This window comes from Hemitrygon akajei, chromosome 5 (genome assembly GCF_048418815.1).
Source record: "Hemitrygon akajei chromosome 5, sHemAka1.3, whole genome shotgun sequence".
Classification (NCBI taxonomy): Eukaryota; Metazoa; Chordata; class Chondrichthyes; order Myliobatiformes; family Dasyatidae; genus Hemitrygon; species Hemitrygon akajei.
The window spans coordinates 94,907,724-94,920,891 of NC_133128.1; the positions used below are offsets into that span (position 1 = coordinate 94,907,724).

At 43.2% G+C, this 13,168-nt stretch overlaps 1 protein-coding gene across 5 annotated transcripts in view; it reads right to left on the reverse strand.

Annotated features, from left to right (window-relative positions):
• Positions 1-11,384: 11,384 nt before the first annotated feature.
• LOC140728004 (BCLAF1 and THRAP3 family member 3-like) overlaps positions 11,385-13,168 on the reverse strand; it is a 55,358-nt gene continuing 53,574 nt past the window's right edge. For all 5 annotated transcript variants that reach the window (XM_073046086.1, XM_073046087.1, XM_073046084.1 and 2 more), the window contains 2 exons: positions 12,307-12,462; positions 11,385-11,936 (listed from right to left, as the gene is read on the reverse strand). In XM_073046086.1, coding sequence (XP_072902187.1) covers positions 11,907-11,936; positions 12,307-12,462 — 186 coding nt within the window. In that variant the 3' untranslated portion in view covers positions 11,385-11,906. The remainder of the gene's footprint in view (positions 11,937-12,306; positions 12,463-13,168) is intronic.

Sequence of the window (13,168 nt, forward strand, 5' to 3'; positions counted from 1 at the left end):
TGGCTCTTCCCACTTTCTTCAGACCAAGGGTGTAGCTATGGGCACTCACATGGGCCCCAGCTATGCCTGCCTCTTTGTGGGTTATGTGGAACAGTCTATGCTCCAAATCTATACTGGTACTGCTCCCCAACTTTTCCTTCGCTACATTGACGACTACATTGGCGCTGCTTTCTGCACCTATGCTGAGCTCATCAATTTCATCGACTTTACCTCTAACTTTCACCCAGCCCTCAAATTCACTTGGTTCATCTTGGACACTTCTCTCCCCTTTCTCGATCTCTCGGTCTCCATTTTCGGAGACAGAGTGTCCACTGACATCTTCTATAAACCCACTGACTCCCATAACTACCTTGATTATACCTCTTCCCACCTTGCCAAATGTAAAAATGCTATTCCCTATTCCTCTGTCTTCGCTGCATCTGCTCCCAGGATGAGGCTTTCCGTTCCAGGACATCTCAAATGTCCTCTTTCTTTAAGAATCATGGTTTCCCTTCTGCCGTCATCAATAATGCCCTCACCCACATCTCCATTTCCCACACTTCCGCCCTCACCCCATCCTCCTGTCACCACAACAGGAACCATGTTCCCCTTGTCCTCACCTACCACCCCACCAGCCTCCGGATCCAGCATATTATCCTCTGCAACTTCAGCCACCTTCAACAGGACCCCACCACTAAGCACATCTTTCCCTCTCTACCCCTCATTGCTTCTTGCAGGAATCGTTCCCTCTGTGACTGCCTGGTCCACACGTCCCTCCCCACAGATCTCCCACCTGGTACTTATCCCCGCAAGTGTAAGTGCTACACCTGTCCCTACACCTCCTCTCTTACAACCATTCAGGGCCCCAAACAGTCCTTCCAGGTGAGACAACACTTCACTTGTGAAAACACAAAATACTGGCAGAACGTTGTCACCACCTCCTCCCATAGATGCTGTCTGGCCTGCTGAGTTCTGCCAGCATTTTGTGTTTTTATTTATTTCCAGCATCTGCAGATTCACTCATGTTGCCTTTGACTTCACTTGTGAGTCTGTTGGGGTAATCTATTGCATCCAGTGCTCCCAGTGTGGCCTCCTCTACATCGGCGAGACCCAAAGCTGATTGGGGAGCCGCTTCATCGAGCACCTCTGCTCCGTCCGCCACAACAGACAGGATCTCTCGGTTGCCACCCACTTCAGCTCTGCTTCACATTCCCATTCGGATACGTCCATACATGGCCTCCTCTACTGCCATGATGAGGACAAACGCAGGTTGGAGGAGCAACACCTCATACACCGTCTGGGTAGTCTCCAGCCCCTTGGTATGAACATCGAATTCTCCAACTTCTGGTAATTCCTTCCCTCTGCCTCCTCTTCTAGCTGCCTATCACCTCTCTCATGATTCTGCCTTCTTCTACTATCCATAGTGCTTTCCCCTTACAGTCTTTCTTCACCTCTCTGGCCTATCCCCTCCCTGCTTCCCCTCCCCAACCCCTTGATCTTTCCTCTGATTGGTTTTTCACCTGGTACCTTCCACCCTCCCCCCACCTTCTTTATAGGGCCCCTGCCCCCTCCTTCTTCAGTCCTGATGAAGGGTCTCGGCCCAAAACATTGACTGCTCATTTCAATGGATGCTGCCCGACCTGCTGAGTTCATCCAGCTTATTTGTACATGTTGAACATCCTGGTAAATCTCCTCTGCACTCTCTCCATAGTTTCCACATCCTTCCTATAATGAGGTGACCAGAATTGAACACAATAAGTGCGGTCTCACCAGAGATTTGTAGAGTTGCAACATAACCTCTCTACTCTTGAACTCAATCCCCCTGTTAATGAAGCCTAGCATCCCATAGGCCTTCTTAACTATCCTATCAACCTGCGCAGCAACCTTGAGGGATGTATGGATTTGAGCCCCAAGGTCCCTTTGTTCATCCACACTCTTAAGTAACATACCATTAATCCTGTACTCAGTCTTCTGGTTTCTCCTTCCAAAATGCATCACCTCACACTTATCCAGATTGAACTCCATCTGCCCTACTCTGCAGCCTGTCTCTATCCTCTTGTAACCTTCGATAACCTGCAGCTCCATCCACAACTCCTCCAATCTTCGTGTCATCCGCAAACTTATTCACCCATCCTTCCGCCTCTACATCCAGGTCATTTATAAAAATCACAAATAGCAGGGGTCCTAGGACAGATCCCTGCAGCACTTCACTAGTCACCGACCTCCAGGCAGAATACTTTCCTTCCACAACTACCCTCTGCTTTCTTCCTTTAAAGCCAACTTTTTATCCAAACAGCCAAGGTTCCACTTATCCCATGCCTCATGACTTTCTGGATGAGACACTCGTGAGGGACCTTGTCAAATGCCTTGCTAAAGTCCATGTAGACCACATCCACTGCCCTAACCTCATCAATTTCTTTTGTTACCTCTTCAAAAAAACTCAGGCTCGTGAGGCACAATCTTCCCTTCACAAAGCCATATTGACTATCCATGAGTAGACTGTACTTCTCCAAATGCTCGTAGACCCTACTCTTAAGAATCCTTTCTGGTAGTTTGCAGACCACCGACGTAAGTCTCACTGGTCTATAGTTCCCAGGTTTCTCCCTATTACCTTTTTAAACAAGGGAACTACATTTGCCATTCTCCAGTCCTGCGGCACTTCCCCTGTAGCCAAAGAGGATTCAAAGATCATAGCTAATGCTCCAGCGATCTCTTCTCTCAATTTCCACAACAACCTGGGGTGTATCATATCCGGCCCTGGGGATTTATCAATCTTGATGTTTTTAAGAAGATCCAGCACTTCTTCCATAATTTCCACATTGTCCAGCACACAGGCCTATTCTATTTCGACCTCACCCTGATCAAGATCCTTTTCACTTGTGAATACTGAAGCAAAGTATTCATTTAGGACCTCCTCAACCTCCTCCACCTCCAGGCACGTTGCCCTCTTTATCCTTTAGCGGTCCCACCTTCGTTCTCGTCATCCTCCTGTTCTTCACATACGCATAGAACACCTTGGAACACCACAGAAATCCTACATGCCAAGGCCTTCTCATGCCTCCTTCGAGCTCTCCTAAGTCCTTTCTTTAGCTCCTTCCTGGCTACCCTATATTTCTCATGAGCCTCTCCTACTTCTTGCTTCTTATATCTAACATATGCTTCCTTTTTCCTCTTGACGAGCTGCCTCACGTGTTTCGTCAGCCACGGCTCCCTTTTCCTACCATTTTTTCCTTGTCTCAGTGGGACAAACCTATCCTGAACCCAGCTCAATTGGTCCCTAAACTTCTCCCACATTACTTCTGTGCTTTTACCCATTTGAACATGTTTCCAATTTACTCTCGCTAGTTCCTGCCTCATCCCTTCAAAGTTAGCCCTTCCCCAGTTAAGCACTTTACCATTTCGTCTGATTTTATCCCTTTCCATAGCTGTGCTGAAGCTAAGGGAGTTATGGTCACTCTCACCAAAATGCTCCCCCACCAAGAGGTCTGTCACCTGACCAGGTTCATTACCCAGAACTAGATCCAGTATAGCCTCTCCTCTCGTCGGCCGGTCCACATACTGTGTCAGGAATCCTTCTGGAACACACCTGACAAATTCAGCCCCATCTATCCCCCTTGCACTCAGGAGGAGCCAGTCAATCAATATGAGGGAAGTTGAAATCACCCATAACTACTACCCTGTATTTTGTGCACCATTCCAAAATCTGCTCCTTGGTGATTGATCCCTTCCTATTTTTGACTTCCACTCAGACCCACTCAGTGGACACTCCTTCTGCAGCGTCCTCTTCTTTCTATAACTGTGATACTGTCCCTGAACAGCAATGCCACTCCCCCCCCCTTTTCTACCTCCCATCCTACTCCTTTTAAAACACCTGAACCCCGGGATCTGCATCATCCAATCCTGCCCTTCCTCCAACCAAATTTCAACACGGCCACAACATTATAGCTCCACGTACTAATCCATGCTCTAAGTTCATCGTCCTTGTTCCTAATACTCCTAGCATTGAAATAGACACATTTCAACCCCTTTAGAACCATATAACAATTACAGCACAGAAGCAGGCCATCTTGGCCCTTCTAGTCTGTGCCGAACGGTTACTCTCACCTAGTCCCACTGACCCGCACTCAGCCCATAACCCTCCATTCCTTTCCTGACCATATACCTATCCAATTTTACTTTAAATGACAATACCGAACCTGCCTGTACTGGAAGCTCGTTCCACACAGCTATCACTCTGAGTAAAGAAATTCCCCTTCTCGACAAAGGGTCTCGGCCTGAAACGTCGACAGCGCTTCTCCCTACAGATGCTGCCTGGCCTGCTGAGTTCTGCCAGCATTTTGTGTGTGTCGCTTGAATTTCCAGCATCTGCAGATTTCCTCATGTTTGTCAAAGAAATTGCCCCTTGTGTTACCCTTAAACTTTTGCCCCCTCTCAACTTATGTCCTCTTGTTTGAATCTTCCCTACTCTCAATGTTAAAAGCCTATCCACGTCAACTCTATCTATCCCCTTCATAATTTTAAATACCTCTGTCAAGCCCCACTCAACCTTCTATGCTCCAAAGAATAAAGACCTAACTTGTTCAACCTTTCCCTGTAACTTAGGTGCTGAAACCCAGGTAACATTCTGGTAAATCTTCTCTGTACTCTATTTTGTTGACATCTTTCCTATAATTTGGTGACCAGAACTGTACACAATACTCCAAATTCGGCCTTACCAATGCCTTGTACAATTTTAACATTACATCCCAACTCCTATACTCAATGCATGAGATTCCACCTTCAGGGAACTATGCACCATTATTCCTAGATCACTCTGTTCTACTGCATTCCTCAATGCCCTACCATTTACCATGTATGACCTATTTGGATTATTCCTACCAAAATGTAGCACCTCACACTTATCAGCATTAAACTCCATCTGCCATCATTCAGCCCACTCTTCTAACTGGCCTAAATCTCTCTGCAAGCTTTGAAAACCTACTTCATTATCCACAACACCACCTACCTTAGTATCATCTGCATACTTACTAATCCAATTTACCACCCCATCATCCAGATCATTAACGTATATGACAAACAACATTGGACCCAGTACAGATCCCTGAGGCACACCACTAGTCACCGGCCTCCAACCTGACAAACAGTTATCCACCACTACTCTCTGGCATCTCCCATCCAGCCACTGTTGAATCCATTTTACTACTTCAATATTAATACCTAACGATTGAACCTTCCTAACTAACCTCTGCGGAACCTTGTCAAAGGCCTTTAACTAGCTACAATTATGTTTCATCCCCTGCCTGTCCTTCCTCATCAACTCAGAACTCTTAGCATCATGCCCTTGTCCTTCTACCTTAATCCCTGCATTCACATTCTGACTCCCACCCTCCTGCCAAACTAGTTTAAACCCTCCCCAACAGCTCTATCAAACCTGCGCACCAGGATATTGGTCCCCCTGGGATTCAAGTGCAACCTGTCCTTTTTGTACAGGTCACACCCACCCCAAAAGAGGTCCCAATGATCCAGAAATCTGAATCCCTGCCCCCTGCTCCATTCCCTCAGCCACGCATTTATCCTCCACCTCATTCTATTCCTATTCTCACTGTCACGTGGCACAGGTAGTAATCCTGAGATTACTACCTTTGAGGTCCTGCTTTTCAACTTCCTTCCTAACTCCCTGTAGTCTTCTTTCAGGACCTCTTCCCTTTTCCTACCTTATGTCATTGGTACCTATATGTACCACGACCTCTGGCTGTTCTCCCTCCCATCGCAGGATATCTTGAACGCAATCAGGAACATCCCGGACCCTGGCACCTGGGAGGCAAACTACCATCTGAGTTCCTTTCCTGTGTCCACAGAATCACCTGTCTGACCCCCTGACTATAGAGTCCCCTATCACTACTGCCTTCCTCTTCCTTTCCCTACCCTTCTGAGCCACAGGGCCAGACTCTGTGCCAGAGGCACGGCCACTGTCACTTCCCCCAGGTAGGCTGTCCCCCCCCCCCCCCCAACAGTACTCAAACAGGAGTACTTATTGTCAAGGGGTACAGCCACAGGGGTACTCTCTAGTACCTGACTCTTTCCCTTCCCTCTCCTGACTGTGACCCATTTCTTTGTCCCCCGCCTATCACCTCCTCACTCTCCCTGACCAGACGAAGGTCATCGAGCTCCATCTCCAGTTCCCTAACATGGTCCCTTAGGAGTTGCATCTCAATGCACCAGGTGCAGCTGTGGCCATCTGGGACACTGGGAGACACCAGGACCTCCCACATCTGACACCGACCACAGAAAACCGGCCTCAAACACATACTACTTCCTTTTGCAATTCCCGCCGAAGCCCGTTGAGCCAAAGCCCTTTCACTCTGCTGCCCACTGGATAAACACAAATAAAAAAAAAGTTGTTTTGGACTACAGTTCAGCATTCAACACCACAATTCCCTCCAGGCTCAACAAGAAGCTCAGAGGCTTGGCCTTCACCCTGCCTTGTGTAGCTGGATCCTGAACTTCCTGTCAGATCACCAGCAGGTAATAAGAGTGGGCTCCCTCACCTCCAATCCTCAGGGATGTGTACCAAGTCCCCTCCTTTACTCTCTGTATACCCATGACCGTCTTGCCACCCACAGCTCTAATCTGTTAATTAAATTTGCAGATTTGCCTAATCTGTATAGGAGTTGGGATGTAATGTTAAAATTATACAAGGCATTGGTAAGGCTGAATTTGGAGTATTGTGTACAGTTCTGGTCACCGAATTATAGGAAAGATGTCAACAAAATAGAGAGAGTACAGAAAAGATTTACCAGAATGTTACCTGGGTTTCAGCACCTAAGTTACAGGGAAAGATTGGACAAGTTAGGTCTTTATTCTTTGGAGCGTAGAAGGTTGAGGGAGGACTTGACAGAAGTATTTAAAATTATGAGGAGGATAGATAGAGTTGACGTGGATAGGCTTTTTCCATTGAGAGTAGGGGAGATTCAAACAAGAGGACATGAGTTGAGACTTAGGGGGCAAAAGTTTAAGGGTAACATGAGGGGGAATTTCTTTACTCAGAGAGTGTTAGCTGTGTGGAATGAGCTTCCAGTAGAAGTGGTAGAGACAGTTTCGGTATTGTCATTTAAAGCAAAATTGGATAAGTATACGAACAGGAAAGGAATGGAGGGTTATGGGCTGAGTGTGGGTCAGTGGGATTAGGTGAGAGTAAGCATTCGGCACGGACTAGAAGGGCCAAGATGGCCTGTTTCCGTGCTGTAATTGTTATATGGTTATTTTTTAAATACATATATAAAATCAATCTCAAATAATAATGAGGAGGTCATCACCCTGACACAGTGGTATCAGGAAAGCAACCTCTCCCTCAATGTCGCAAAAACAAAGGAGCTGGTTGTGGACAACAGGAGGAATGGAGAGTCTAGCCCCTATTCCTCAGCATAAACATCACCGAGGATCTCATGTGGTCTGTAGACACCAGCTGTGTGGTGAAAAAGGCACAACAGCGCCTTTCACCTCAGACGGTTGAGGAAGTTTGGTATGGGCCCCCAAATCCCAAGAACTTTCTACAGGGGCACAATTGAGAGCATCCTGACTGGCTGCATCACTGCCTGGTATGGGAACTGTACCTCCCTTAATCGCAGGACTCTGCAGGTGCGGACGGCCCAGCGTATCTGTTGATGTGAACTTCCCACTATTCAGGACATTTATAAAGACAGCTGTGTAAAAAGGTACCCAAGTACCCATCATTGGGGACCTGAATCATCCCAACCACAAACTGTTCCAGCTGCTACCATCCCGGAAATAGTACCGCAGCATAAAAGTCAGGACCAACAAGCTCTGGGACAGCTTCTTCCACCAAGCCATCAGACTGACAAAACTGTATTTCCATGTTATAGTATCTATCCTGTTGTACATATACCATAAGACGTAACGTAAAGATTTTTACTCCTCATGCGTACATACACATGAACTATTAGTATCCTCTTATGTTAATGGTTAGCTTACCTTCGTATTTCATCTTTTCTCTTATTGCTTTTTTTAAAAAAAAAAATGCCTTCTGTTGGTTTTTAAAAGCTTCTCGATCCTCCACCTTCCCACTAAATTTTGCTTTTATGCTACCCTTGAGTTCCTTCATCAGTCATGGTTGGATCTTCCTCCCTTTGGTATAATTATTTGGGATGTATCTACCCTATGCTCTCTGAATTGTTCCCAGAAATTCCAACCAGTGCAGATCTGCTGTCATCCCTGCACACATACCCTTCCAACCAACTTTGGCCAGCTCTTCTCTCATGCCTCTACAGTACCCTTCGCAGTTTGAGAGCCAGAAGCTAATCTCAGATTACTGTGGAGCAGAGTGAATTCTGAGAGGTCCTTTACTTAATCTCCCTAATAAACCAGATTTGATTACGTCACATCCAATCCTGAATTGCCTTTTCCTAGCTCAAGCACAAGCTGCTCTGAAAAGGCATCTCATTCTGTTCAGAAATCTGAGTAAACCTCCCAACAAGGTCTTTTTACCCTTCCAGTTTCTTAACTCTGCCCACAAAGAATCAGCATCAGCCCTATCGCTCCAGTTCCCAACTCCCCGTCAAATTAGTTCAAACCCTCCCAAACAGATCTAGCAAACCTGGCTTCAAGGTACATTGGTCCCTTTCAGGTTCAGGTATAACTTGCTGCTTTTGTACAGGTCATACATTCCCCTGAAGACATCCAGAAATCTGAAACCATATCCCATCTACCAATTTCTCAGTCTCAAATTCACCTGCCAATTCACCCTATTTTTTATACATAATACCAGCACATGGCACAGGCAACAATCCAGAGACTGCTACCCTGGAGGTCCTACTTTTCAGTTTTCTGCCTAGCTCCCTAAATTTTCTTCAGGACCTCCTCCCTTTTCCTACCCTTATCATTAATGCCAATATGTATCAACACTTCAGGCTGCTCCCCCTCCCCCTTTAGTGTGTTGTGGATCCAATCCAAGAAGTCCCCGACCCTGGCACCTGGGAGGCAACATACCATCTTGGAGTCTCCAATGCATCCACAGTATCTTGTGTCTAACCATGGAATCTGTTATCAATATTGTAAGTCATTTTCTCCCCCACTCCTTCCCTACTGAGCCATAGTGCCAGAGACCTGGTCTGCAGTTCTTTCCCCACCACCCTCAAACCTGAAAGGTTGCCCTCCCCCCAAAGTACTGAGGGGAACAGCCACAGGGCTACCCATTTATCTGCCTTCTGCAACTTAGGGGTAACCATCTCCCTGTAGTTCCTATCTATCATCTCCTCAGTTACCTCTTTGAATCAAAGGTCATCGAGTTGCAGCTTATCCAGGAGGCTGGAGGTCTCTCAGAATTCGCACATCTCACACAAAGAACACAGCACAGCCCCTAGTGCCATTCTCACAGCTCTAAGTACTAACAGATGAAGAATGAGTAATGAAGAAACTTAAAGCAATCAACAGGTACGAGTGGAAAATCTGATCCAGAACAATTCCCATTTCTCAATTTTTTTTTGCTTTAGCCCAAATGACTTGCCCTTTCATGATATTTGTTGCAATGTACAACAAATTTGCTGGAACGGCAGTCTTGTTTCTATCACTTTTTTGCTGTCTCCAATCTCATCATATTCTTGATTGAATTACAGTTCAGCCCTCTGTATCCACGGATTCAACTAACTGTGGATTGAAAATATTCGAAAAAAAATTCCAGTAAGTTCCAAAAAGCAAAACTTTGAATTTGCTACACGCTGAGCACTACAGTGAATCCATGCGAATGAAGTGGCGTGTAGGCATACCCTGCCGCCATTTCACAGATCCTCAGTCCCTCTCCAGCACTCGTCGTTTGAGCATCGTTCGCCTTGCGTCTCGTTCATTCAGCTTTCCCAGAAGAGCTACGATGGTTGCGTCTGTACTGAACATGTACAGACATTTTTTTCTTGTCATTACTCCCTATACAATACAGTATAACAACTATTTACATAGCATTTACATTGTATTAGGTATTATAAGTAATCTAGAGATGATTTAGAGTATACGGGAGGATATGCGTAGGTTATATGCAAATACTATGCCATTTTATATAAGGGACTTGAGCATCCGTGGATTTTGGTACCCATGGGAGGTCCTGCAATCGATCCCCCGTGGATACCGAGGGATGACTGTATTTGCTAATCCTACATACTGTACAGAGAGGACAATTTATGTTACAATAAAACAATAGCTGCAAAGTGCAAGTAACAATATCTCTTAAATGATTAAGTTTAATTGCACACGTGAAACTGCATGATCAAATGAAAAGCCAACAAAACATCGTTTATCAACATCACTGCCAACAAAAGCTAGCAAAGGAATACGCATAAAGAGTTACAAGAAGTGATTCTCCCCAATAAGAGTTGTGTATTAGCCAATGGGTAGATTATTAAAGAGGATCATATGGTTGAAATCTGAGAGTCACTCACCTACTTATACAAGTATGGAAAACAACTGATAGTTAGAATTTCTAAACTGCTTCAATGTTACATGTCTATTTAAACCACTGGGTAATCAACCAGTAAACTTTTTGAAGCCAATCCCATCATATAGAAGAGCTTAAACAAACCTTTCATAAATGTTTTGATAAGTTTCAGCTTCACCCAGAAGTATAAAGCCGACATACTTGACACACAATCAATGTTTTTTTTTTAAAGAGGTTATGGATAAAAGGTCAGAACATCTCCAAAAAGGCCACAATGCAGTTTTCCCAAACAAGTTCCACAAATGGCTGCAATGCTTACTTGACAATTAAAATTAAAACTAACAAAACCTAAAGCAGTTCATAAAATAGGTGGTTCAATTCAACTGGTGGAAAAAATGTGAAATTCTTCCAGGCACAAAATAGCAAATTCAAAGTACTGTATACAAGTCAGTCAAATTTTTTAAAAAGGTTGTTTAATTCTGATATTTAGTCTATTGAAAAACACATGTAATTTTAACATGAACAAGTACTTCCAAATGACTCATTACTGAACTTGTTGCCAACTATGTTTAAGTAAATTTTAACAATGGTGCCCAAATATAGAGATCAGAACCAATCTGAGAATGGGTACAGGAACTTAAGATCACAAATATCTCCCGGTTTATATTTTCCCATAAATATTCTTGCCCTTTTATGATATTTGTTGCAGTGCACAATGTTTTGCTGGATTAGTAGTCTTGTTTCAATCACTTTTTTGGCATCTCCAGTTTCAAATTTTTGATTGAATTATTTGCTAATCCTGCATACAATTGTACAGAGAGGACAATTCTCATTTCAATAAAATGGGAAAGAACCCAAGTACAAGTAACAATATCTCAAATAAATATCAACAGTTTATTTGCACATGTGAAACTGCATGATCAAATGAAAAGCACAACCATGACAGCATAACCAGCCAAAAAGATTGATATAAAAAAAACTTTTATTCAGACAACTACATCAATAATCAACAAGCATTTTTTTATGTTCAGTCCACTGTAGCCAAGTGGAAAGTACACAAAGATCCACATTTAATTTTCAACTATGACCCACAACAACTCCACATACCAATTATTGATTAGTTGTCGATCAACCCAGCACTCCAAACAAAATGTAGCTATTTTCCAACTCTTGATTATATTTGAGTAAATTGATATTTCATCGCAATATTTACTGATTTTAAACAATGTGCAGCTCACACCAACTAAACCTGCAGCAGTGGGGGGGGGGGGGGAGAATAATCAGAATACATCAACTCATACTATTAAACTATTTTCACTAATGTCCAGATTACTCAGTGTACTTTAAATGTTGTAAGTTCCACTAACTACTGTGAAATAAGATGAACAAACAGGATTCACAGCAAGCTGCTCGGAGCATCAGGATTCATTCAGCCTCTGGAGATTTTCTTCATAAATAGAACTGAACTCCTCCACTTCCTGGTCAATTACTTGTCCGTGGTACTGCTGGGTAATTCCTGATCAAAAAGGAAACAAAAATCAACAGTTAGTTAGAATCAAAAAGTCCTTCATTTTCTTGATGACATGGGGGGGGGGGGGGCAGGGGGGAGAAGGAGGGAGAGGCAAGTACTAAGAAATGAGAAAATACAGTATAGATTCATTGAACCTTATGGATTTTTAAAAATCCAACAAGCCAAATGAGAAATAGATCAGTGATCCAAGATTTTATTTTGGGAAAGGTATGCCAAAAGGTAGAAAAAAGAAATTAGTACACAAATATATGAAAGTATGTGGCAAATATTAGTATCAACAGCTTGCAAATATCAATTAATTACATAACATTTTGATCAGGTTAAAAAAAAATACAAAATCAGAAGAAATCCTTACTCTTTCATATCTTCTTTTTCTCAGTATCCCTTCTTTGAAGTGTTTGGTGAATACCCTTGGATTAGTACGTCCAAAACCAACACCATATAGACGTCGATACTTCGACTCAATATTGTAAAACTTCTTTCGCCCAGATGTATATTCCTTTGAGAAATTCTATATAAACCAATGATATTGTGGCTCAACAAAATCAAATTGATACCATAAAGGAAACTGACAAGCGTAATAATTTAAACAAGCTAATTATATGCCAACGCTGAGAAAAATTATTTAATATGGTTTCATAACATCGGAAATTTTGCTTTGTTTCCAATTTTACTGAATATTTTTCAGAGGACTTCGACAAAAGGCCCTGGCTTTATTTCTCAAAAATCTTATTCCAAAATCATGCATTAAAATAGTGAGGTAATGGTGAGGAATGAAATGCCACATAAATTATAGCTAAACCCTGAAGATTTAAAGTAAAATCAGGGAAGATGGAATTTCTGAAAGGTTTGAAGTTGTAGGTATTTGAAGTTGTATTCAAAATGTTTGTTGATGAAAATATTACAAAATAAATCAGAAACAAATTATAAGGCTGGTTATTCCCAATGAATTTCAGCAAAGTACCTAAAATTTCCAAAAGAGGTCCAGATAAAGGCTGATACCATTAATATTAAAGCTTTGTGGCTGTTTAAAATAATTGCTTTGGACATTTTGCAGTTAACTACCAAATGTTCTTTATAAAAAAGAATAAAAATGATTCTTATTTATTCATTGAAATATAGTGCTGGAAGGGCCTGTTCTGCGCTTCGAGTCAGGCCACCCAGCAATCCCCCAATTTTATCCTAGCCTAATTACAAGACAATTTACAATGAACTAT